This window comes from Arctopsyche grandis, chromosome 3, assembly GCF_051622035.1.
Source record: "Arctopsyche grandis isolate Sample6627 chromosome 3, ASM5162203v2, whole genome shotgun sequence".
NCBI classification, from domain to species: Eukaryota; Metazoa; Arthropoda; class Insecta; order Trichoptera; family Hydropsychidae; genus Arctopsyche; species Arctopsyche grandis.
In genome coordinates this window covers 34,126,817-34,154,585 of record NC_135357.1, presented here as the reverse complement: position 1 = coordinate 34,154,585, position 27,769 = coordinate 34,126,817, and the positions used below count along the sequence as shown (strand labels likewise).

General features: G+C 36.9%; 1 protein-coding gene across 1 annotated transcript in view; it reads right to left on the bottom strand.

Moving 5' to 3' along the window:
* The window catches only part of Hasp (Hig-anchoring scaffold protein), a 63,371-nt gene that overhangs the window by 15,744 nt on the left and 19,858 nt on the right, over nucleotides 1-27,769 (bottom strand). The window contains exons 4-22 of the mRNA XM_077427114.1: nucleotides 26,077-26,149; nucleotides 23,346-23,452; nucleotides 23,077-23,268; nucleotides 22,830-23,006; nucleotides 16,597-16,779; nucleotides 16,346-16,525; nucleotides 15,219-15,350; nucleotides 13,913-14,024; nucleotides 12,421-12,590; nucleotides 12,255-12,346; nucleotides 11,025-11,137; nucleotides 10,144-10,935; nucleotides 8,954-9,195; nucleotides 8,769-8,882; nucleotides 8,554-8,695; nucleotides 7,398-7,447; nucleotides 5,440-5,625; nucleotides 5,239-5,362; nucleotides 89-386 (exon numbers count right to left, since the gene is read on the bottom strand). Of these exons, the coding sequence (XP_077283240.1) occupies nucleotides 89-386; nucleotides 5,239-5,362; nucleotides 5,440-5,625; nucleotides 7,398-7,447; nucleotides 8,554-8,695; nucleotides 8,769-8,882; nucleotides 8,954-9,195; nucleotides 10,144-10,935; nucleotides 11,025-11,137; nucleotides 12,255-12,346; nucleotides 12,421-12,590; nucleotides 13,913-14,024; nucleotides 15,219-15,350; nucleotides 16,346-16,525; nucleotides 16,597-16,779; nucleotides 22,830-23,006; nucleotides 23,077-23,268; nucleotides 23,346-23,452; nucleotides 26,077-26,149 (3,479 nt within the window). The remainder of the gene's footprint in view (nucleotides 1-88; nucleotides 387-5,238; nucleotides 5,363-5,439; nucleotides 5,626-7,397; nucleotides 7,448-8,553; nucleotides 8,696-8,768; nucleotides 8,883-8,953; nucleotides 9,196-10,143; nucleotides 10,936-11,024; nucleotides 11,138-12,254; nucleotides 12,347-12,420; nucleotides 12,591-13,912; nucleotides 14,025-15,218; nucleotides 15,351-16,345; nucleotides 16,526-16,596; nucleotides 16,780-22,829; nucleotides 23,007-23,076; nucleotides 23,269-23,345; nucleotides 23,453-26,076; nucleotides 26,150-27,769) is intronic.

The following is a 27,769-nucleotide window of genomic DNA, read 5'->3' as shown; positions in this document are numbered from 1 at the left end:
TTCCGTGGAACGTAGCGGTGGCGGATATCCAGGATCCCATATTGTTGGGACTGGACGCACTGAGACACTGAGACCGAGTCCGAGCTACGTTCGAGTTGGGCGGAGAGGAGAAGTGTATCATCAGGGGCGTGCAACGCGAGAAAGGCAAGAAAAACGCACCTGCTGTCAAGAGCATCCGCGGGGAAGTACCCCACCCGAAGATCACGGCGTTACTCGAGAGGGCCGATATTCTGCCAGAAGAGAAACGGCGCCTCGAGACCATGATTCGGGAAAATCGGAAAGCGTTCGCCCGGGACGAGAAGGACCAAGGAAGGACCACCAAGGCGGTCCACACCATCGACGTGGGAGACGCGAAGCCGATGAAACAGCCGCCGAGAAGGATACCGCTAGCACGGAAAGAGGAAGTACGCGCTATGATCGACGACTTACTGAAGCAGGGCGCGATAGAACCGGGGCACGGGCCGTGGGCGTCACCGGTAGTTCCGGTCGCCAAAAAGGACGGGTCGCTAAGGATGTGCGTGGACTACCGGAAACTGAACACCGTCACCAAAATAGACTCACACCCCATCCCGAGGATCGACGACACTTTCGACCAGTTGAACGGAGCGAGCTACTTCAGCACACTGGATCTGCAGAGCGGATTCTGGCAGGTACCGGTCGCCCCGGAAGACCGCGAGAAGACAGCGTTCGTCACAGAGTTCGGTCTGTTTCAGTTCAAAGTGATGCCATTCGGGTTGTGTAACGCGCCAGCGACGTTCGTACGGTTAATGACAAAAGTGGTCGGTGACATAAGCAATGTCCTCGTGTATCTAGACGACATTATCGTGCACAGCAAAACTTACGACGAACACTTGGTGCATTTAAACAATGTGTTCGAACGGATACAGGCAGCCGGCCTTAAATTGAATGCAGACAAGTGTCGATTGTGCTGCCGCGAGGTCGAATTTCTGGGACACCGAGTGTCAGCCGAAGGAATTTCGACAGATCCGAAGAAAGTCCAAACCGTGCGGGACTGGACGACTCCGAAAACACAAACCCAAATGCGCAGCTTCCTGGGACTGGCCACGTACTACCGAAAATTTGTGCGCAATTTCGCCGAGATCGCGAAACCACTCCATCAGCTAACGGAAAAAGGGCGCGAGTTCAAGTGGACACCGACGTGCGAACAAGCGTTCGAAAAGTTGAAAGAAGCGCTGACTACCACGCCAATTATGTCGTATCCCCAGCCGGGAGAGCGATACGTGTTGGACACCGACGCCAGTCAACATAGCATCGGTGCAGTTTTGTCTCAAGTTCAAGGGGGGGTGGAGAAAGTGATCGGGTATTTCAGCCGGACAATGAACAAACCCGAACAAAACTATTGCGTGACCCGAAAAGAACTATTGGCGGCAATTAAAGCCATTCAACACTTCCACCACTACCTATCGGGCTCGAAGTTCACGTTACGAACCGACCACTCAGCGTTAACGTGGCTGAAGAACTTCAAAAGACCGGAGGGCCAGTTGGCGAGGTGGCTGGAAATTCTGGGCCAGTACAACGTGACCATCATTCATCGACCGGGGATAAAGCACGGGAACGCGGACGCACTATCGCGAAGGCCGTGTACGGAAGAGTGTCCCAAATGCTCACGCGCAGAGACAACCGATCAAGAAAACGACTCGGCCCGAACGGAACCAGTAGAACCCGCAGAACCGAAAGCACGAGTTGCCCTCGTAGGGATCTTGCCCAACGAGATGACAAACTCGACGATCGACAAAATCGTCGAGTGGAAGAACGCCGGAACGAGACCACCGTGGGAAACGGTATCTGCTGAGGAGCAGGAACTTAAAATACTGTGGACCCAATGGGACGCATTGGAGGTGGAAGGCGGTAAGCTGTACCGGAGATGGGAGAACACCGCGGGAACACGTCACACAAAGCAGCTGGTGGTGCCGACTGAGAAGATACCCGAAATCATGTGGGAGATGCACAACGCGCCCACGGGGGGCCACTTCGGTATCAATAAAACGTACCGAAACGTGCGCCAAAAATATTACTGGCCGACGTGTCGAATCGACGTCACCCAGTGGTGCGAACGATGCGCACAGTGCGGGGCCCACAACGGACCACACCGAAGGAATCGCGGGGCACTTCAACCGTACCTTTCGGGGACGCCACTACAACGAATGGCAGTCGACATTCTGGGTCCACTCCCGGCCACCGAACGAGGAAACCGATACATACTGGTGGCCATGGACTACTTCACGAAGTGGCCGGAAGCGATTCCACTACCGAACCAGGAGGCAGAGACCGTAGCAGACGCCCTGGTAGAACAAGTGTTCACGCGGCTAGGCGTCCCGAACGAGCTGCACTCTGACCAGGGACGAAACTTCGAGTCGAAGTTGTTCCGTCAGGCACTGGACCGGCTGGGCGTACACAAAACGAGAACAACACCATACCGACCTCAGTCCGATGGAATGGTCGAGCGACTCAATCGAACCATGCGGGCGCACTTGACGAAGTTCGTCAACGACGAGCAGGACGACTGGGACACGCTGGTTCCGCACTTCCTCATGGCATATAGAGCGGCCCAACACGATGCGACAGGAGCATCATCAGCAGCCATGATGTACGGACGAGAACTGCGCATGCCGGCGGACCTACTATATGGGGGCCCTCCACCAGACAGCGAACCTCAAGATCCACACCGATATACCACGAAGTTGACCGAAGGCATGGCCAAGGTACATCGGTTCGCCAGAGCCCACCTCCGGATGCAGAATAGCCGTATGAAGACGCGATACGACGTCCGCAGAACCGAACCGGCGTACGAAACAGGTGACCGAGTATGGCTGTACAACCCTGCCAAGACTCCAGGGCTTTCACCAAAGCTGCAATCGTTGTGGGAAGGACCGTACACCATAGTGACTAAACTTAGTGACGTAGTATATAGGATACGCAGGGAATTCGACGGCTCAAACCGATTAATGGTGGTGCACCTGGATAGACTCGCAAGGTATAAGGCCGTCGAATATTGACTGTAATTGTATGTAGCTGTTTTGTAATTGTAAATTAATGTGTAAATTAATGTGTAAATTAATGTGTAAATTAATGTGTAAATTAAGGTGTAAATTGGTGGGTCGATCGGGACGATCTCTCTTAAGAGGGGGGTTGTGTAGCGTTGCATAGGGAGACGCCCCGTGGACCGGTGACGTCATGGTGACGCCGACCAATGGTGGAGTCGGGCGTTGTGGCCAATGGCTACACCCGACTCCTTGACCAATGACTGTACTTGTTGACGTGTCATAAACGTGTATGCGCTGAGCGCTCTATGATATAAGAATGGTACGCTCTCGATCGGTGGCATTCGGATCCTGACCTCCACCGGACGAGCAGCAATAAAGAACTGGAACCTGCCTGCGTGTTTTCTTGTACCTCGACCTGACTCCACTTACCTTTGAATACTCTTCAATATTAAAATTAAAATTAAATATCGAAAGTTAAAACAGAACATGCACAATTTAAATAAATTTTCGAGATTGACCTAAAATTAGATCATCAACAATCACATACAGGTAATCCTCGACTTTTGTTTGTCGAAGATGTTTTGACTTACGAAGATACGCACTAAGATCGAAAAAAAATCAAAGAATTATTATTTTTACTTCCCCGTAATGCGCAGTTACTGAGAATATATCATGTATTAGTATGGGTGATCCAACGATTTTTGCTAACCCGGGGTGTTGTCGGTCACATCAAACGGATTTTTTTATTCTTCAACTGTTTCTCTCGTCGAAATAAATCAAGTAATTATATAATTTCAGAGGTAAAATTTATCGGATAATGTGTGATTATTAATTTTGTTTCGACGAAAGAAAAAAAAACCCTTTGACAAATCACCGACATCCGACACCGCGTTTTTTTATGAATTGTTTTTTTTTTATCGATCATCCACGTGGAAATACAGTAACATCTCGTGACGACTTTAACAATATTTTTTTTCGCTCGTACGCAGAGAAATTATAATATTTCTCTGGTTTTAAATGCGGTATCGTCGTAATTCAAAGCATTGTTGTAATTCAAAACATCAACGATGATCTAATTTTAGCTCAATCTCGCTCTTTAGCTTGATTTTGATATTTAATTTCAATTTTAAAATTTAATTTTTATGGTTAAAAAGTTGGCCCAAAATCGTCGTTGGTTTAGTCCGTAAGCACCATGCGAAATAACGCACTGTGAGACAGTCGCATGACGTAGAACGACACCCTGCGTCAAAGTTGACTTTTCGACCAACTTTGACGCAAGGTGTCGTTTTCAACGTGACGCAAGTGTCGTTGAGTGGGGGGTCGCCTTGCGACAATTATTCTCCTTCTTCATATCGTGACTTTGAAATAGCATTACATTGCTTTGGAATAGACCTCTAAACAACAATAAGCTTACATTAGATATTGATGTGAGTCTTTATTCAATACAGTATTATTCAACAGACACCTTTAATTATTCAAAAGTTAAATTAAATAGTGCTTAAAGGACTACAAAGAGTTTGCATTGTGTATTTATGTATAATATATAAAGGCACTTATATACGATGTAGGTAGAAAGGCAAGTTAGGCTGTGTAAGTATGTGCATATGTATAATACATACGTATATGGTCTACTTGCACAGCTTAACCTACCCTCCTACTTGTATCGCGTGTAAGCCTCTAAAATTAGTATATGTATTTCAATAACAGATAGCTCAACGTGCCTACTCGATACAAATAGCACACAGACCAGTGCCGGCTCGTCCATATGGGCTGCGGGGCTACAGCCCTCCCAGTATAGTACAAATGCATGCTATTTTTGCCGTCCATATGGGCTGCGGGGCTGCAGACCTCCCAGTATAGTGCATGCTATTTTTGACTGCATTTGATCACCGGTATGGTCAACGAGCTACTACAGCCCGATTAATCTCTGCAGCCCCCCCTCTATGAATTCTCACGAGCCGCCACTGACATAGACACATATATATATAAAGTCTAACACAACACCGCTGTCGATATATATACATATATATATAGAAAGCAAATCAATTCTAACGCCACAATGCAAATCATACGAAGGAAAAGAAAAAGACACTCATAATTTGGAAAAGAAAAAGTTGGATCACATTTCAGAAGTTTGGCATCTTTCGAAATCGGAAAGAACGCAAAACCAGACCATCAATTTAGGTATGTAGTCACAAACGGAACACAGAAAAATGATCAAATATTGAATTACCTAGCTGGTGGACCGCAGTCGGTGTTGCTTGAAGACGTCGGATACTCCAACTCGTCAAAGTCCTCGCGTACGATATCGGACCCGCTTCTAAAGTCTTGACCCTCACGCATACTAGATAAGTTCCCTATGCGATAATAGTTGATACACGTTGTAAATTAAACATCACTGTGACTTTTAAGTATGATGGAAGTTTTTGAGTACCTTGATTCGACATGCAGAGCTCGGCATTGTTCGGTTTCAGATTGCCCAGTTCGCATACGAATGTAGCTGGTGGAGCATATCCAATCTCACAGTGCAAAGCCACCGATGAGCCATGAGCAATGGTGAGACCAGCTCGATAGCCAGCAGTGTAAACGCCGTGTCTCACAATTGGCAGTTCGCATGGAGCTGGAAAATGCATTCAAGATGCGATGAAACAGTACTTTAATTTTGTAAGTAAGTAATTAGTCCGGTCAAATTAGACCAAAAAATAAGCGTGAAGGTACATAAATTCACAACAAGCTGAAAATGAGTAAAATTGTTCAAAACATAAGTATAAATGACATGTCAAAACTCTTAATCATTCTGATACCTGGAAAAAAATTTACCTGAGGTCAAAGGTCAAAAATATGGGTTTTTCGCGATTTTCAGCAAAATGGTAAGTTTTATCATAAAATTACTTCAGACAAAAATTGTAGATCATAAAATTATCTATAAAAAATGTATCAATACTTTTTTTCCTAAGAGCCACCGTTTCAGAGGTATAACGATTCAAAAAGTTGTAAAAGTTGTAATCGTCATAATATGCATTAGTACGCCACGTTTATTCCAGCGCATGAGTATTACTGCAGTATTTCAAGATGAAATAGAGAAATATTTTGAATATGAATTGGCTCCCTACCCTTTATCTTTGTTTGATGACATCGGGATGCGTAAAACACAGAAGTCTGCTATTTACGATTGTTTTCAAAAGGTAAATATTGATACTAACAACACTAATACGACGTACATCATTGACGGAGGATACTTACTACACCGCGTTGTGTGGGATAGCGAAGAAACATTCAACGTTATTTTAGATAAATATGTTCAGTATGTACGTCAACATTTTGGTCTCAGAGTTACTGTCGTATTTGATGGCTATAATGATTGCACGAGAAATATTAAAGCTACCTACCTGCTACCTGCTAAACTACCTGCTTAGATAAGTATCGATATGGATGTTTCGTTAAAAACACTCGAAATAAAAAAAAAGTGCAATTAGCTTGTCTTCCTACAACCTCAGGTGCTGCTCATCAACATCTTTTACGGGTATATTACCAAGTTCAAGTGTTGCTTGGTTTTCAGCTAGACCCAAAAGACTGGGGTTGGAAGTTGGTCAACAATACATTAGAATCAATTCAGACTTTACTCCCACCTGCGCCGGAAAAACTGCTAAACACTATTTTTTGCAACTGTAAAAAGGGAAGCAGTGCTAAATGTGGTTGCAAAAAACTTGGACTGTTTTGTTCTCTCGCATGTACAAATTGTCAAGGCTGGTCGTGTTCTAATGTTGAATCACCAACAGTAGAGGATTCGTTTGATATCAACGAGGAGACATGCGATACATCACTTTTTGAGCAATTTACGTACACCCAGAATGAAGAAGAAGAAGAAGAGGAAGATTAAGAAGAAGATCAAGAAGAACAAGAAGAAGTATTTGAAGATTATGAATCAGATGAATAAATTTCTCTACTTTTTTTTAATTTCCATCGCTTTTATCATTTCCAACCCTTGCTAATATATGTTATTATTCAATAGTTTCAAACTAAACAGAATCACAACAGACCTGTGGAATAGGCCTACTGGGGAAACCACGTTAAAAAAAACGCGCTAAGTACACTACCTATGAGGTGGCGTGGAAACGTGTACATATAATGACAATTACAACTTCTTGAATCGTTATACGGTAGAAACGGTGGCTCTTAGAAAAAAAAGTATTGATACATTTTTTATAGATAATTTTATGATCTACAAATTTTGTCTGAGGTAATTTTATGATAAAACTTACCGTTTTGCTGAAAATTGCGAAAAACCCATATTTTTGACCTTCGACCTCAGGTAAATTTTTTTCCAGGTATCAGAACGATGAGATATTTTGACATATCATTTATAATTATGTTTTGAACAATTTTACTCACTTTCAGCTTGTTGTGAATTTATGTATCCTTGAATGTCTAAATTGACCGGACTATACAAGGAATCAAAAAGACAATAAGGCATGAACATTTTGGCTGAAATCCAAAAATATTTACCAAATCGGACTCACTGACTACGAATAGAGGACACACCAAAGTTGGCGACCACTTCGATTTTAAAGTTAAAAAAAACTGTAGTAAGAAAAAAAGTTTTTTAAAAACAAGCCTTCTCTATGTTTTGTATATAATATTATTTTAAGTATGAAAAATATAGAATGAAAAAATTCATTTTATAATCAAGTTTACCTACATAATCTTGATAATTAATATGTAAATTAAAAAAAAGTTTTTTAAAAACATACCTCTTCTATAATTTGCATATAAAATTATTATTTTGAATAGAAATACCAATAATTTTATTTTAATACCGCCATCTATCTTTAAAACTAATAAACAAACGGCGGATAAACGTCAACGACTATCTCGCCGGGCAGATTTCAAACGCGTCTTACACGATATTTTTGCACATCGTAATGGCGGAGGATCCATTTACAATATGGCAATTTGGCAATGGCAAATTATGAAAACGATCGGATAAGAGGCAAACTTTTTCCTGCATTGTAATCGTAAGTGAAACGTAAAGGAGGTATGTAAAAAATACAATTTTTTTCCCAAAGTTCCCGGTTATTTCCCGTTCATTCAAATTTCCGATTTTTGCCCACCCCTAAATCAATGCCCCGGTTGCCCTTAAAAACGACCCGCCACTGAATATATTAATTAAAATGGCCAACAACTATAGGCTGATGAATGAAATATTTGCCTCTATGATATTAAAATATTTCCATTTGACAGGGTGTTTCAAATAAAGGCAAGTAAAAATGTGATTTATTAGTATCAGAAAGACCAAATGGACGATTTTCAATACCATATTCTTGACAATGGGTCCGAATTAGAAATATTTTTTGAGTTTTAGTCTATACTATGTAATTGTAGGATCTACCTGGAATACATTCCGGTAAGCTTGTAACGGCCCATTCACCATGCCAACATCTTAGATTGCTCGCTCCTTGTACGTTATATCTACATAATAACATTTTAGGTTAAAGTTTTTAAGGTTAGGTATAGCTTTATGAAGAGGTTATGTACATATGGAAATTACCCCGTTTCACAAGAGAACTGTACAACTTGGCCATTGAGCACGTCTGAAGTCTCGTTTAGCAATATGTCAGAGTCGATAACACCTCCATCTGTCCCGGAAAGACTATAAATTCCATTTTCAGTTGCCGGAATGTGACAAGGCACTGAAATATTGAATCACATTACAAAAAAAAAGTTAATTTATTTCAGCATATATGTATTTGTGTAGCAACATACAGATTTCACAAGCTGGCTTCATGGGTTTCCATCTGCCTCGCACGCATTTGGCTGTCGTGTTATATCCAAGGTTCAAGCCGTAACCTTTACCACAGGCAACTCTCACAACAGTGCCTGTAATATTAATTGTACAATAAGCATCGAATTTTGTAGACATAATGTTTAAATATGAAAGTTCTCAGTACCGGAACTGTAGCTCACGTTGGGATCTCGTCCAAATTTGACAATTTCAACGTTTACGTATGGCTCGCTCGATAGAACTTCACATGGTCCTTTTACGCGTCCTTTTTTACCACCACGTTCAGGTGATTTTTCACCAACTTTTTCAGCAGTGTCTGTCTGTTCGTTCGTCGCTTCAACTTGGTCATTGTTGTCTTCGATTAATGGAGTACCATTTACCAACTGACGACTCTTATTGTCTTTATTGCTGAAATGTAATATATTTATTTAGTATGGGAAACCTACGTATGTATTCTGTGATCCTTTTAGATATTATTAACCCTTTGAGTGCTGACGTGAAAATTTCGTCAACATTTCCAACTAGAATTATTAAGAAATCCAATAGAAAGCGGATATAAAAATGGTAGCCAATCCAAACAAACCCTATATAATTACCGCAAAGGATTTCGAGTTTTGTAAAGGTGTGTTTAGACTCTCTAATATATTGTTACGTACGCCGCGGATTGAGCGAATTGCACTTAGACCAACGGATATCTGTTATCGGATTAACTAGGTGCATGCACTTACTTCCAAAGATTATATCTGAGACCCAATGTCGTGGAAATATATATCCGAATACGTGACTATACAACAGGTAAACAGATTAGGCGTCCTGAGAGATCTACCCTTTATAAGGCGGTACGTAGGCAATATCATGTCATTCTGGACTGAGCAGTGACAGTGCGTGTATCTCCTTAATCATCAATAAATGCTGTGAGACGACTGTTGGCCTTTTACTTGGATCCTCCACCCACCCCTACGCAACAATATAAATTAATCAAAAGAAGTTGATGAATGTATTTTTCCAAAACTAGTTCCATCTTCTTCATTGTTGTTAAAATGAAATGCTCACAATTTAAATGCCAAGCCACGACCTAAAATACTCAGCAGCTAGCGATTTTCAACAGGTATTTCTGCTATTGTGTAAACGAATCTTTATAAACGTTGATAAATGAATGACACGCATTACACGACCCATGTTCAATGCATTTTTTTTTCAATGCTACCTGGTTAAGATTAGTGTTTGTACATGCTCACAATACAATGCCTATCGGCGTTTTTCAGGCCCATGGTCTCGTTGGAAAAACGCCGATTGGCATTGCTCAGCATTCAAAGGGTTAAGTTTAATTAGGATTCTATACAATAATTCGAATACCTTTTAGGTACTGTGGCTGTGGTCTGATTAAGTTTTTCAGTTTTCCTGCTGGTTCTTTTGATCCTTTTAATGAAGTCTTCCCGTGAAATTTTAGGCAATGATCTGAATTCTTTATTTTTGACAGATTTATAATTAATCTGTGAGCTGTTGTGGTCTGAACGTTGTGTATCGCTGTTGCGCTTGGATAAAAAAATAACGTTGGATACGTGTCGAGATAAGCCGGACGCTAAAGTCTGAACCTCTCTTTTCGATCTCGATATTGCAGGATTTCTCACAAAGCGCTCTCTGTAGAAATTCAAATCACTCAAACCTCGTTTAAAATTATACATTGGATAAGTGAAGTAAGCGGGGGCGGAACGTTTCCTTCTGATTTTACGCTGATAGTACAAATCTGGCCGACCGACTTCTAAAAAAGGCATTTCGAATAAAAAAGGCCTGTTCATGCCTCCGTAAGTCATTGGATATACATAGGAACGTTTGAATCGTTCCAACTTTCTATTTAAGCTATCGTGATATTTTTCTGCTCCTCTCTTAACGCGCTTTACATAGTAATGCTTGTCCGAGTCGATCGGTGGTAGTATTTTGTTTCTGACATCGTTGTAACTGTGTTGCATCTCCAAGTCCCTGTACAGCTCTTCAATCTTCAACTGTTCGGCAATCTCTGCTGTTTTCTTCATGAGCTCGTTGTAGTACTTTCTCAGATATGCAAGCCGATCGTAGCGTATTTTGGACATTTCTATAGAGCGACGACGACGGCTCCATCTCAGTCTTGGATGCTGACCGAGTGTGCAACTGTATTGAGTATAGCAAAACAAAAAGTAAGGGAAACTCATTCAAATATACTGTGTGATAATAAATTGAAAATGTTAGTAATATTATACTTAGGGAGTTCTTTAGGACTCCAATGTCCACCGATACAAGTTGCACCAGGTGGTCCCTCTAATAGGACATATCCTTTGTCGCAGTCGTACATTATTTGCTTGTTGTTAACCACCTAGAAATATATATTAATTTTTCAGAGCACATGAAAATCGTTAACGCTAAACGTTCAAGAAACCAGGGCCGCTCTAAGGAATAATTTTAGGGTGCAGAATACCCGGGCGCTAAAGCTCCAAAGGACGTCAAGCTCAACGAAAACAAAATTGTATATGTTCATATAGGTTTTTCATTCCAAATTGACCCTTTTTAATTTTTTAAAATTAACATTGAAACAATTTGAAATGAAAAAGGTTTCATTTGAAATGAAAAAGGGTCAATTTCGAATGATAAACCTGTATCATATGTCAAAAATACAAAAACAGGAAACACATAACGCGAACGACATTCCTTGCACACGCCACCATCGGACTACCATACATATGTATGTATATAAACCCGCACAGTGGACTCAACGGGCAGTTCATCCGGCCACCGCACCAGCTCCAGACGCTAGAGTGAATATCTGAAGCTCAGCCAGCTCACTCCTCTGAAGTGAGCAACTAGCTCCTTCGTACCTACAATAACTCTTGTATAAACTGAATATAAATAAATGGATTCTCTTCAAAACACAACCGTATTTTAATAGGCAGAAATACGGTGAACACACTTTACCCACCGTATAGGTCTGTGCTTCATTTGGAGCTGGCAGGATGATGAATCAAGAACAATAAACTACCTCTACCACTACTGCGTCTTCCACTCCGATCTCGGAAACCCCTCTACACGTCCACGCTACAACAGTTTTTTATATGTAATATGTTTCTATTTAGTTAGTGAATATTTACTTTTCAATTAAAATGTTAATTTTGAAGTCACTAATCATCGAATTGTTTCCGCCCTATTCTATATATATATATTATTTAACACTAGCTGAACCCGGAATGCGTTGCAATGCCACAATAACGAATGCAATTCCCGTTCCCGTTCCCATTTGTCGGAAAAACGCAGGCAGCGAACACATTTAAACACATATTTTTGGGCGATTTTTTTTCACAGTAATCTTCCCGGACATGCATACAACAAATTCTGAAAGTTCCATCGTAATCGGTTCAGTGGTTTAGGAGCCTATACGAGACACACAGACAGGCATTCAATTTCATATGTATAAAAGTGTTATGCTAATAGAAATATACCTTTTTTACATATGGCCGATAGTCGTATAATCCCATATTTCCAACAAGTAATACTTTTCCATTTTCTATGTATCCAGGAAACGGACAGTATACTAAAGAAAAGCATTAACATTAATCCACTGAATTTTATTAAATAATTATTTAAAATATTTGAAATATATTATACCTTCTTGACATATAGGCATTTCACCAGTCCAATTACCAAAAGAACATTGTAACATATCTGTACCAACGAGAGAGAATCCATCCTTGCAGTGAAACCGAGCACGCATCCCATGTTCGGTCTTCGGAGCCACCACCATACCATTACGTGGAGGCTTCGGCAATCGTTTACACCTGCAATTTAATCAATCAATAAAATTAACAAACTTCGTATACATATACAGGGGCGACTCGTGACTTTAAAAACAGGTGGGGCACGAAGAGGCTAAATCCACCCCCCCCCCCCCTTCATATTTTTTTCCAAAAAATGAACTTATGTAATATTTATTTAGTACCATTTTATCCAAGGAAAATGACTTTTAAATTATTGACTTGATTCATTGGGATGCGGTGCATCCGCTCTAAAATCGCCAGACAAATTGAACGACAGATTAACGGACGGCTGCTTTAAATGCAATTCTCATCTTCTCGAATGATAGATTGCACATCAGATGACGGGTAACCTTTCGATGTGCACAGATACAATTATTAAAATGGTAATTATTAAAATTGAGTTGGATCTTTCAGGCGAGTTTAATAAGGCAAGATTCGATAAGTTCCGAATCTTGCCTTATTAAACTCGCCAGAAAGATCCAACTCAATTTTAATAATTGCATCTGTGCACATCGAAAGGTTACTCGTCATCTGATGTGCATCTATCATTCTAGAAAACGAGAATTACTTTAAAAGTTGCCGTTCTGTTAATCTGGCGATTTTAGAGCGGATGCACCAAACCCGTTGTGATTGAAAATTTGGTTCAGTGATTACATCCCAAATGTGAATCGCTACCAGGATAACTCCCGCTACGAAAATCGTTCACGCAGATCTCCTGTCGCACGAAAATTCGTCGTACAGGAAAATTGCCGCACAGAAAACTGCCCAAATATTGCTCAAAACTGCCCAAATCTCGTAAAAAAATAATTTGCTGAGCAATATTTGGACAGTTTTCTGTAAGGAAATTTTCCTGTTCGACAAGAGATCCGCGCGAGCGATTTTCGTAGCCGCGGTTATCCTGGTAGCGATTCACATTTGGGATGTAAGCCGTTTACCGAAAATTTACTTTTTCTGCCCCTAAGAGACCTTTACAAATCAACTAAAGGCAAGCTTCTGTATACGAAACTACACATCTTTTTTATTTGCCTCGAATGACCGTCTACATTCCACACACAGTACCATTCGCAAGTGCCAGAGTAGCTGGTAAACTGAAGCTGGCGACCACGGGACTATGGCAGAAAGCGACTGCCCCGAACTGAATTATGAACCGATTCTACTCACCGCGTGGTGAGCGCGATAAAGAAATGCTTGTTGACTATTGACGAGTCACCAACAATACACAAAATTTATTTTCCTTTGGGAGAAATTGGTATGGTTCCGGGCCCCGGTTGACCTTAAATACGAGCCGCCCCTGTACATACATATATATGTAGAGTAAATTCAAATGAAAATGGAATAATTACCGAGCTGGTTGACACTTTGGAATTTGAGTCCAGGTGCCATTGTTACACGTCACTGCAGGGTTGTTTGATAAAAATTCGTAATTTTTTTCACAGTCTACTATCAATGCTTCACCTGAGTAATATAATATAATCAATTAAATAGATATTAATTATATTTAGATTGTTATATAAAATAATCAAAATATTTAAATAGTCACTGAGTGATTACTGGTTAAAAAATAAAGAATTTTATTTATGATTTTCAACTCTTGATAAATGAAAATAAAAATTCTCTTGTGAGTTTGAGTTGAAAAAATAAAAATAAATTTTCTTGTGAGGTATTTTTGAAAAAATACTTCAAAGATGATTAGCCACTTAATCGCCACGCGTTTGTATAAACCCCGTGATTTTTTTAAGTAGAACCGAAATATGATTTTTCTATGTAGAATTTTATTTAATTCTCATATAAGGATAATTTAATATATTATCCCCATTAATTCAATTCAGATTCGTGTAAATATGAGTATTTAGCTCGCAATTTTACCGATTTAAAATTCAGCACACTTCCAATAAATAACCCTTTTAAACGAAAATAAAAAACAGTTTGGCCAGAACACTATCCCAATAAACATGTTTCAATAGAAAATACTCAATATAAAATTGTATTAACAGTGGGAAAAAATCCCAAATGAAAATACGTACTTTTGACTTTTGATTTGAACTGGACGACTACTCGGAGAGATTTGAAAGCTGAAAAGTACTACAAATGAAAGATAAAATACCCGACTATAGATTCCAATATTCATTTTGAACAGAAAATTGACAGATTTTGAGACATCGACCGAACAATACCAAGATATAGAAAAATCGCTCGATTTAAAAAACACATATCTCCGAATCCCGAGATAATCAACATTTTTTATTACCAGATTCGTATTCACTGGGCATAGATCTATAAGAAAAGTCATATCTCGTCTCTGAACGAAACAAAAAGTCATAATTTGTCGAACAGTGTAATTAATCATGTTTTTCGAAGGAAATCAATTATTTTATTATATGTATTTAGTGCCAGCCCTTGACACTACCTCTTGAATATATCACAAACTAACGAAAAATATTGACTTTTTTCAATTTCGTTAGGATTACAGGATATTTCTCGATGTCGCTGTGAAGAAATCAAAATTAATTTCGAGCCATAGCCTTAAATATGAAGGAGCGCGCACCGGTGCGCTTATGGCGATGAAGTGGTTAAAATAGCATAAAATTTATTTATTATTTAGAAGAGAATTCTAAAATGTGCCAGTAGTCACTCAATATATGTAAATACCATGATGGACCATAGTCGACGACCCGATGAGTTGAGTCGTGGGCGATGGTGATGTGTCGTTGGTTTCCTGTGATATATTGCTTGGAACGAGGATCACTTTTCCTTGTGTGACGTGCGGGACGACACACGGAGCTTTAGAATTAATATACATCAAATATAGATATTTCTAATATACATTTATATCTTATCTTACATTATGAAACGAAACAATTTTGTCAATTATATGTCGAAACCATAGATATAGAATATACATAGATATGCCTTTACATACAAATTTCGTTGGATATTTTGTCACCATTAACTGAGGGGTGCGGGGGGTCTAACTAGCAGGGTGAAAAAAAAGTTCGACGCAGCGGTCGCCAGTGGTCAGCAACCAGTTTATGTTCATATGTACATGCACTGAAGTTTTATTTTATTTATAACTTTATTTTATTGGACACTCCGCCTGACAGTAAACCAAACTAATAAGGCCATATTAAGAAAAAAATATTTAGCTATACACACTATATTAAACTACAAATGTATGTTGCTATAATAAAACCATCATTAACTATTACAATATTTAAATATTAGTAACTTCCACAAGGATCAATTTTAAAGCTGACTCTTTAATATTTAGTTCATTGTTTGTAGTTTTAAACTTAATGTCGATTTCTGAATTTCCTTCAGTGCCAACAAGATACATATACGTGTGCATTTAGAGACATCTGTGGCAGAGGTTGTCGACCGCTGTTCCGTCAGTGCATAGAAGACTACATACATTGCGCCGATATTTCATTATATGTTAAAATACTACTATAATTGAAGACATTATATATTAATTCTTACTTATGATATGTGATGCCATCCGCCTTTTTATGTTTTCTTGAGTAATTGTAACACAATTTCACTGAATACGTTGGCATTTTCGAAAAACGACTTAAAAGCTAACTAGCTACTGAGAGAGAGTGTGCATGATCTGTAATTTTTTTTGTTTTGTTGGTCCAACAGGATGATCGGCTTAGAGCGTAAGGGCGTATCTATGGTCGAAACCGAAAATTAGACGAACAAAGTCGACAAAAATTTTCATCTCGGCTATTTCTGATTTGAAAATTCGATTGAAATGGTAAACCAATGTACTAAATCACCTAAACATCTCGGTAAAGGATATCTCCAAGTGCCATCCAGTTGGCAGACGGTGCTCGAGTTGCCCTCCATCCTCATACCATCGTGACAACGGAATATGATCGAAGCTCCAAGTCCAGTACCGGCCTCAATATTCTCCAGCCAACCATTGTAAAGTCGACCAGGATGACTGCAGTTGATCTCTACGTGAAATATTTTGTTATAAATCAAAATGTTTTGTGTTGAGATTTGAAGAATGGTGAATTTCAGCCACCTTTGCAAACCGGTTGTTGTCCGGACCACTTCTTATCCGCTCCACAACGCCTGGTATTGTCTCCAACAAGTCGATAGCCATACTTGCATTCATAGCTGACGATGGAATTGTATGCGCATGATGTGTAGATGGCTCTACCATGACGTGGTGCGTCCGGTACGGGACATTGTACGGCCGTTACGACTATAAAACATTAGGATAAGTTTTCAGAAATCGTATAGTTGCAGGAATAAAGCATAAGTACCAGGCCCAAACCTAGACGAAAACATTCAAATTTTAATCAGTTCAAAAAACACATGGACAATTTCATTCAAGTCTATAATTTCATAACGTTTACATGGTTCGAGTCTGATTTACCACATATTTTCATCTAAGATTGGGCTTAGTATCGGCAAACATAGAAACCACAGACTCACGTGGTAAATCAAACTCAACTCACCAGCTGATTGATGACACACATACATACTTACACATATACTCAGTGCCGGTTTTAGAGGGGACTGGGTCAGGCGGCGCCCGAGGGCGTCAAATTATCTGGGGCGCGGCTCGATGCGCCAAAGGCGCTTAAAATTTTAAAATTAGAGCGCCAAAGACTCTACAAAAGTTTAGATTATAGCGCCAAAAGCACCTCTACTTTCTAAACTCAACATTTGTACTCGGCAAATTCTATTCATTGGGTGAAGGCGCATTCCTTTTTGTATTATAATTAACGTTTTCCACTGGCAGCCAAAATTTAAATCTTGTGCTATACGACGCTGCGAAATCTTCTGTAACATCGCATACATTTTTCGATATTCTCCAAAGATTTTTTACACTATTTTCTGCTTTAATATATTTATAGAAGATTCTAACTGATAACGTGTATTATATTCCTAAAAAAACATCTTAGATTTGAACAGTTAAACGATTATTCAAAGATGTGGGGCTTTTTGTATTTTGTAAACAATCTACTGGAAAGAGGCGATCTTCAAATTAAGCTCACCGAGAATTCAAAATCTGATATTATTAGCAATGAAAAGTTATCAATTGAAAAGCCCTTCTTTCAAATAAAGTTCAAGGTAAAATTAATCCACTCATTGTAATAAATTTTATAAAACAGCATAATTTACAAGAATTATATTCAAACATTTGTGTTGCTATGCTTTTTCTGGCATTGCCTGAAACTGTAGCAAGGTCCTAAGCCCGGAAAAAAATTGGATGGTAATCCAATTTTTATCATTTTTTACTAAGGGTGTAAGAAACAATTGCCCAAGGGCGCCATTGGGTGTAAGGCCGGCACTGTATATACTTTTGGGTTTGGTGCAAACGATCGACAAGCGCCAGACAGACTGAACCACAGATTAACTGGATGGCTTCTTTAAACGCAATTCTCGACTTCACGAATGATAGATTGCACATCAGATGACGAGTAACCTCTCGATGTGCACAGATGCAATTATTAAAATGGTAATTATTAAAATTGAGTTGGATCTTTCTGGCGAGTTTAATAAGGCAAAATTCGGAACTAAAGTTTCAGAAGCACAGAACGTTTACAGGGTAGGTGTGTGTCGGGATTTCGGGTAGATTTCCCTTAGTGTAAGTGCGAGCAGTGCGCACGCATAAGGTACACGTGTCGTTAATCTGTGCTTCAGTCTGTCTGGCGCTTGTCGATCGTTTGCACCGCATCGATACTTTTCTATGGATACACCATTCATATATTCTTATAAAGAGCTTTCGTCAGCTGTAAACGAAATATTATGTGACCACTTGTTGCATTGAGTCTGATTTTCCATTCGTTTTCTATACTGAGAGCTTTAGGAGCAGGCCTGTCCCATGTATCATTATTAAAGTATTGTTTTTGTATTTTCAAATCAGCTATATGTAGATATTGGACAATTGATTTCAAATAAATTGCAATTATTTATGGTATTATAATTATAATATATATAATATGTATGTATGATTATAATTTAATGTGTGTTTGTATGTTTGCCGGGTGTAAAATATATTATATGTACTTAAATTTAAGTCGATCTTTCCATTACTCTATAATGGGTAATATGTATTTGTTTATTATTTGGCCTCGGTAACTAGCAGATATACTGGGTACCATTCACACCAAAATTATTCTATAATTTAGTCAATTCAATTGTATATACATATTATATTATAAATATATGTACATATATAGGTTTTTCATTCAAAATTGACGCTTTTTCATTTCAAATTGACCCTTTTTCATTTCACATTGACCCTTTTTCTACATACCTCCTTTACGTTTAACTAACGATTACAATTCAGGAAAAAGTTTACCTCTTATCCGATCGTTTTCATACTTTGCCAAATTGTTCATTTTGGTTATCAATATAAGCAAATGGAGCCTCCGCCATTACGATAGAGATAAAATATCGTATAATAGTGCTTACGCACCAACCCAACGAACGGCCCACAGGCCAACTTTTAAAACCAGTAGCGTACAAAATATCGAAATAAAAATTAAATTAAAAAATTGAAATTAAATATCAAAATTAAGCTAAAGAGCGAGATTGAGCTAAAATAAGATCATCGTTGATGTTTTGAATTACAACAATGTTTTGAATTACGACGATACGCATTTACAACCAGAGAAATATTATAATTTCTCTGCTTACGAGCGAAAAAAAATCTACCGATGATCGGTAAAAAAACATTTGACAAAAAACCGTCGGTGTTTTGCCAAAGGGTTTTTTTTTCTTTTGTCGAAATAAAATTAATAATCACACATTATCCGATAAATTTTACCTCTGAAATGATTTAATTACTTGATTTATTTCGACGAGAAAAAATTGAAGAATAAAAAAATCCGTTTGATGTAACCGACAACACCCCGGGCTAGCGAAAATCGTTGGATCACCCATACTAATACATGAGATATTCTCAGTAACTGTGCTTTACGGGGAAGTAAAAATAATAATTCTTTGATTTTTTTTCGATCTTAGTGCGTATCTTCGTAAGTCAAAACATCTTAAGTCGAGGATTACCTGTATGTGATTGTTGATGATCTAATTTTAGGTCAATCTCGAAAATTTATTTAAATTGTGCATGTTCTGTTTTAACTTTCAATATTTTATTTTAATTTTAATATAATGATTATAATTTTATTTTGATATTTGAATTTAATTTTAATATAATAATAATAGTTTTAATTTTGTATTTAATTTCAATTTTTAAATTTAATTTTTATTTCGATATTTTGTACGCTACTGGTTTAAAAAGTTGGCCCAGAGACCGTTCGTTGGTTTGGTTCGTACACACCATAAGAAGCATTTCAGGTCCGAAGATTTTTAATCTCGGTGACAGTTGGTAGTCATTAATTTTATACATAGATGGCGGTAGTAAAAAAAAATATTGGTGTTTTTATTCGAAATAATAATTTTATATACGAATTATACAAGAGGTATGTTTTTAAAAAACTTTTTTTTATATTAATTTTTCAAATTGACATTTGAATTGAAAAATTTTTAATTTCAAATGAAAAAGGGTCAATTTGGAATGAAAAACCTGTATTATAGGGCTTAAGCAACACGTTATTGTATATTTAAGGAACATCGAGTATGTATGCTATTAGTTTAATAAAAATAAATATACATGTAATTGGCACATTTATAATATTTATTTTACATTTTTATTGGAAAAATTTGTAGGAACTCAAATCAAAATGTAGATACATAGGTTTAATTGAAACATAAGTAAAAATATAATATTTGATTTGAGTCACTAGTTTTTTGAGATTGAATCATTTAAAAAACATAATGTGAGGATGAATAAGAAAAACAATTGTGTGAGTCACTTTAGAGAAGATTTTATTGGATTATATTAAAAGTTTTACTAGACGAAAAGTTTAGATAGTACATAAAGTATTAATTCAAAAGCACAATACTTTTCACTAAATATATTTGTTAAAATGACATTTAATATCATATAAATACATCAGCAATGAATGCCAATTTACACACACACGCACACGTATTAAATATGTATAAAATATGTTCACATATAACAGTTATACGTACATATATAAATAAACAAAAACAAAAAAAAAACAGTAGAAGAGGTTCCAATCACAAAAGCCACAGGAAAAAACATGCATCTACTATAAGTAAGGTTTATAACATCATGCATTACATCGAATAGTATAAACATTTTAAATTTAATTCAAAATCATTCTTTAATTCAAGCAGAATGCATCAAAATCAAGAACGGACATTGACAATATGATAACGGTGCATTAGAAAAACAATCATACGATTTTAAGTTGATATATTCTCATATTAGAAACATTTCAATACACATATCAATCAATATATACACGTGTAGTAAAAGTATATTTGTATAGAGAGCATGAAAGCAAGTGGTAGTGCGAAACGATCAAAAAATAGTTAAGTTTGACTGTGGGGTCAATTTTTTTTAACTGTGTGTCGAAAAATAAGTGAAAATAGTCAAGTGCATGAAAGTGCATTAAAAAATAAGTAACATTGTAAACTATATATATTTCTTAAAGAGAGCAAAACATGTCCACTCGATGCAACGTGGTATTTGTAATATGTATTTATTTATTTATGATTCGTTCTGCTTGTAAAACCCGGCTCTCATGCTCCTCCATTGGAAATGCAGCATTAAAATGTAAAAAAATATGCATTAAATATATGCAAAAGGAGAATAATAATAATATGTATACATTCGTGAATGACTCGACTTTATCCAAAACACAAACGGACACGAGTTTCATCTCAATAATTCAACATAGGAAAGGTCTACAGATTACGATTTCAGTGTATTTTTAGCTATATTCTATGCGTTGTCTATTTTCGACTTTTCCAATATCAATCCCACATTTTATGTCAATATTTTGTCGCATTATTTTGTCACACTACTCTTACTGGGCTCGGTCAAATATTAAACGGTTCACTCGTGTCAATTTGTGTTTTTAGTAAAGATTTGTTTAGTATTAAAATTAATAAGGCCTATCAAATTTGTACTATTGAATTAGGAAAGCTATTTTTGTTTTTATATACAATATGATTCAAATGAAAAGGTCTGTTTATACTAATTTTAATAGAAAAGAAAATTGTGAACACAAAAGGTTTATTATTGTTCTATTTAGAAACACTAAAAAGCTGATTGTTTTAAGCAGAGAAAATTTTATTAGTATTTTTTTATTCTATATACATATATGTATTATATAGAAAACTGAAAGACTTGTCTGTAAACAAATCTCATTATTATCATCATTTATGTTAATGGTTATATTTTACTGACCGCTTACTACATGTTATGTAATAAATACATTTTTTTTTTTAATTATTGCGAAAGTTACTGACCATTTATTTATTGAAAGCAAAACTGACAGTATAATTTATTATATAGAATACTGAAAGACTTGTCTGTAAACAAATCTCATTATTATCATCATCTATGTTAATGGTTATATTTTACTGACCGCTTACTACATGTTATGTAATAAATAATTTTTTTTCTGAATTATTGCGAAAGTTACTGACCATTTATTTATTGAAAACAGAACTGACAGTATAATTTATCATAGAAACTAATAGTAATAATATAAAAAAAATCACAGAATCACCCAAGCTAAAACTATTTGTTTATGTCCACTTAAATAAATTAAAAAGATAATTTTAGAATGAAAATTTTTATTTGAATCATCTGCATATAGAATATATTGTATTTAAAATTTAAATTGAATTTATATTTAAGCCCTTTTAAGTCATTGAAAATTTATGTGTCGCTAGAGATGCACTAAAATGCTACATAAATCAAAATTTTACTGAAAAATTATAATAAAATTACTGTTATATTATTAAAATATACGCTTTTGGGTGCATCCCTAGTTATACAAACTTATGTATATACGTAGTATTTAATTTTGAACACATCAAATCCCAAAATAGCAAGGAAATCTTTGAAAAATTATCATATATAAATATTAAATTTTATTGTCATAGAAGAATTTCATCAATTTATTATATAGGGCTACTATAATATTTAATAAACATTATATTCGTTATTGTGTATATGAATCGAAGGATCCTATCATCGAGCATTTCTACATATATAATATTATATATATATCTACTACGAACACATACGAAGCCTTGAACAATTTAACATGCTTTTCCCAATATATTTTTTGTAATATTCAATATGTTATAATAGGATTCAAGTAATAATGAAAGAGGAATGTGTTGTACACTTACGAACACAAGTCGGCAGCTCGTTGGGTGCCCACGTGCCGTCTGGCTGGCAGAACCTCTCCGCTCGTCCCACCAGCTCGAAGCCGGCTCCGCAGTGAAGCGAGGCTCGGCAACCAAACGTGTGACACTCCGCAGTTACCCAACCATGAGGCAATTCACCAGGAGGACCGCAAGATCGAGCTGAAGTCAAAAATATTAAAAATCCCCCGCTACGGAAAACATACCATTTTGTATGGGAGCATCGGCTTACGTTCGCAGGTGATGTCCGGGCCATACCAAGAAGCTTGACCTTCGATTGCTAGACATTTGGCTCTCGGGAATCCGTTAGTGACGTATCCTGTGTGACAGTGGTATTGGATGGTGGCGTCCAGATCGAAGGTTGCCTGTTCCGGTAGTGCCGAGTGTCGTGCATGTTCGATGTGCGGAGGAGTCAGGCAATAGACTGGATGTTTGAAGTTATGACGTGTTAGAATATGTTTGCGGTTTGGTTGTATTGTGTATTTAGTTTGGAAACGTTACTGTTTTGTTTGCAGGCTGGAGTTTGACCGGCCCATTGTCCGTCGGCTTGACAATTCCTGCTCTGCAGACCGACTACATGAAAGCCGTGCGGACATGAATACACGGCTCTGAAACGATGAAAATTTAAGTAGTCTAGAATTATGTGTGCTGTGTTGTTTTATTTGTTTGAAAAATTCATAAAGATATTTTTTATCAGATTTTGTGGTTTCGATAAATTTAAATTCGACATATACATATATAATATATAATATTATTTTATTATGTATTAATTTATGTAATTATTTTATTACATATATAATATATAATATTATTTTCGTTATGTATTAATTTATGTTTAATTGTTATTTTGTGTTATATTTTTTGACCATTGTGGCGCTTTAGGAATTCCTGTTATGCCACAATGGTCTGTTTAGAATAAAATAAATAAATAAATAATAAATATGTATATGTCGTATGGTAAACGGACTACTAGTCATATGTGAACTAGTCTCAGGACAACCGGTCGCTCTAGATCGTCACACGTGATCACCCGTCACACTAAAACTGGTCACGAGAAAACTGGTCACACCCTAAAATCGGTCACGAGAAAACTGATTGACCTATTTTAGGGTGTGACCAGTTTTAGTGTGACGGGTGATCACGTGTGACCGATCTAGAGCGACCGGTTGTCCTGTGACCGGTTCACATTTGACTAGTAATCATCGAACCATGTCGTATATACATATATAATAAAATGTATATATATGTATATGTATATATAATATATAATATACATATACATATATAATAATATAAATAGCCAGCAGCATAGCTCGGTCGTTAAGCTTCTGCTTAGCGTCGAGAGGCGCCGGGTTCGATCCCATTACCGGGCCTCGAGTGAAAATGATTTTTTCAGAGTATGCTGTTGGTCAGACCTGGATTTGTGACTCCAGATTGATCGTTTCCTATCAGAGTTTGCCAATTTTCTCTGATTTCATTGTTGAAACGGTTCCCGGAAAAAATTGGCTCATTGATTTGCGAGTTTTTCAGTGTCTCTTAATTCATTGACTTATATAAAAAAAAATGCTGCATTGTAATTGGCCAGGAAGGCGCATTGGGGTTTACCTGTAAGGCCTTCCTGGTATATACATATGTAAAATAAATAACATATGTATGTTTTGGAATTCAAATTGTTAAGGGTTTCTTTAGGAATTTTGTTTCTTTAGGTTCAAAAAATTATTTTATTGTACATAATAATTTAAAACACGTATATTAGGGTGACCTTCATTTTGGTGAAAAAATTGGATTACGATTTTTCTTTTCTTAAGCCCGAACCTTCAGATTTTTTATGTCATAGTAAAGTTTTACAATTAAACCCAATTTATGAATCCATAGTTTTTAATAAAAATAAGTGTTTATTTATTTGTCATTGTTAATGAATTTACAGATAGTCTTATAGTGATATATTAAAAATAGATATAAATATTATATAATATATGTATGTATATAAAAACGGACGCGATGCATGTTTGTGGGTAAGTGCGGTGCATCGACAAGTATGGAGATTTCAAATTTTAGAATACCAGCAGTATATGTTGTGCCTAGAGTCTATAATATGTAATTTGGAAAGAGACTTTGTATGAATCCCTCGGGGGGCGCAGAGGACGTAGCCCTAGACGGGGTATTTTCATATATATATATATATTTTTTAATAAAATGTTTACTATTAGATTAGTCATGTTTAAGCGGTTTATATTACAAATACCGAGCGAAGCCGGGTAATGCAGCTAGTATTTAATAAAATAAATACACGCGAACGAGGTGCACAACCAATCAGCGTGAAGTGGTGCACGTGGACTAAAACGTTTGACCAATTAGACGAACGATGATACATTCTGACCAATGGGTGCATTTTCAGCATCCGCTTCAGCGACCGATCGTGCTGAGGAGACGCGGGGAAGTGGGGTAGCGGGGAAGCGAGGTAGCAGAGAAGAGGAAACCTGAGCGTATGACATGTGCTCCTGATATTGAGCACTTGTGTTGAAACGGGTGTCGTCAGCGTCAAATGCGCTGCGTGGGATCGTAGACACATACACACATCCACGAAGACACACACACACACGTTCATTTATCATTTGAAACGGATTGGATCCAGAGAAATCTTATAATAAATAATAAATAAGTGTATCTTATAATAAATAAGTGGCTTTAGGCGTTATATTGTTGTCAAGTAAGGAATGTCCACAGCCCTTTTCAAATAATTTTAGCGTCAGTCGTATTTGATGCTTGGTGCTCGGCGTACATATATACTATATATAAAAACGGACTGTCGCTAAATATATATATTTGTATACATATTTGTATATATATTTGTATATGTATATTTGTATATATATATTTGTTTATTTGTATATATATATTTGTACCGTCAAACAGTATGGGGAACAAAAAATTTTTTTTTCATTTTTTCATATTTTTCATTTTTTCCATATTTTTCATTTTTTTTTCATTTTTTTCATATTTTTCATTTTTTTCATATTTTTGATTTTTGTGCTAAGTAAATTGATCATTTAAGTAACATATTATTCAATTGATATCGTAGTGCGATAGTTTTTAAAAGTGGCATGGCGATCGCCATTTATAATATTTCACTTTATAACAAAACATTTTTTAATTGAAATTAAGTGAAACAAAACTATGAATTGGGTTGTTATTTTGATAGTTTGTTAGCTAAAATCACATTATGACTTACTTATCACCGAAAAGTCTGCCAGAAACAGACACTTCTCCAACTTCAGGCTTTTCCAACTCGGGACATTCTCGATCTGTAAAACATACAATATATACATATATATACAGTCAAAGATATATTACACATGTAATCCGTTCGAGGTAGGACCGGAAGCGCACCGTCTATTGTTCCATTATTGTAAATGCTTTGTAAAAAAGGTTCGGCAAACCTTAAACAATGCATTTACAACATGTGAACAATTAACAGCGCGCTCTGGGTCCGCTCTTTAGTAATCAGTGCGATGCGGTGCAAACGATCGACAAGCACCAGACAGACTGAACCACAGATTAACAACACGTGTACCTTATGCGTGCGCACTGCTCGCACTTACACTAAGCGAAATCTACCCGAAGTCCCGACATACACCTAGCCTGTATACGTTCTGTGCTTCTGATACTTTAGTTCCACATTTTGCTTTATTAAACTTGCCAGAAAGATCCAACTCAATTTTAATAATTGTATCCGTGCACATCGAAAGGTTACTCGTCATCTGATGTGCAATTTATCATTCGTGAAGTCGAGAATTGCGTTTAAAGCAGCCATCCAGTTAATCTGTGGTTCAGTCTGTCTGGCGCTTGTCGATCGTTTGCACCAAACCCAATCAGTGCTTTGTTTGTGATGTAACGCACTGGAATGGCGTTCCGGCACACTATTTTACCTCGTTTTAAAAAATGTCTCCATGGCATAGGATTAACTAATTTAAATTACATTTAAATGAGATTTGAATATAATTTTCTTTAATAAAAACCTTGACAAGAAGTGACATCAACAACTTTTTTTTAGAAAAAAAAAACACTGCATGTAATACACAACAAATTTAACCTAATTAAACGTTTTTCATATAATAAAATAGTTTATTTTTAGTATTGTAATTTGAATGATATCTTCTGGTTTTATTATCATTGGTAAAATTGAAAGACTATTATAATATTACACTGGGGAGAGCTTCCACCGAAGACTTGAACAAACGCAAAGACATATTCCCAACTAAAGAACATGTGTTTAAATTTTTAATGTGTCACCACTTCTTGTTGATGAAACTGATGAAACGACACTACACAGTACCAAAACGACTAAAAAACCAGTGGCGGGTAGAAATAGACGGCGACAGGACAAAAATATTCACCGTATTTACACAAACGTTCCAACAAGTCGTTTTTTTTTATTGTTTGAACGCTATCATATACAAAAGAACTTGCGTATTTAAATGATGTAAAAAAATAGGCATAGTTTCATTGATATCGCACGTATTTAAATTCGGAACAATGCGAATCTCATAATTGAGACATTAAAATTAATACTGCCATTGTTCGCATCTACACGTGTATGTAGTATATAATATAAGCGATGAAAGTTTAACGAAGTTACATAGCTTAATTGAATTTATTTCGTCGTGCGAAAGATACACGATGTAAATTCGAGATTATCTCGTATTACGAGGTGGCATTGTGTGTGTATAACGTGGACTGTTTAATTATGCAACTCGGTTCTAAAGGGCCAATGCTTCGTTTTATTTAGCGAGGCACCGTGGATTATGTGTTTTGTCTTGAAATTAAACGTTATGACATTACACGTTTGTCCCAATGTGTCAATGTGGCCAAACAACTACATTTAAAATATTTGATTTAATTTAAAAAATATTTTATTTTTTACA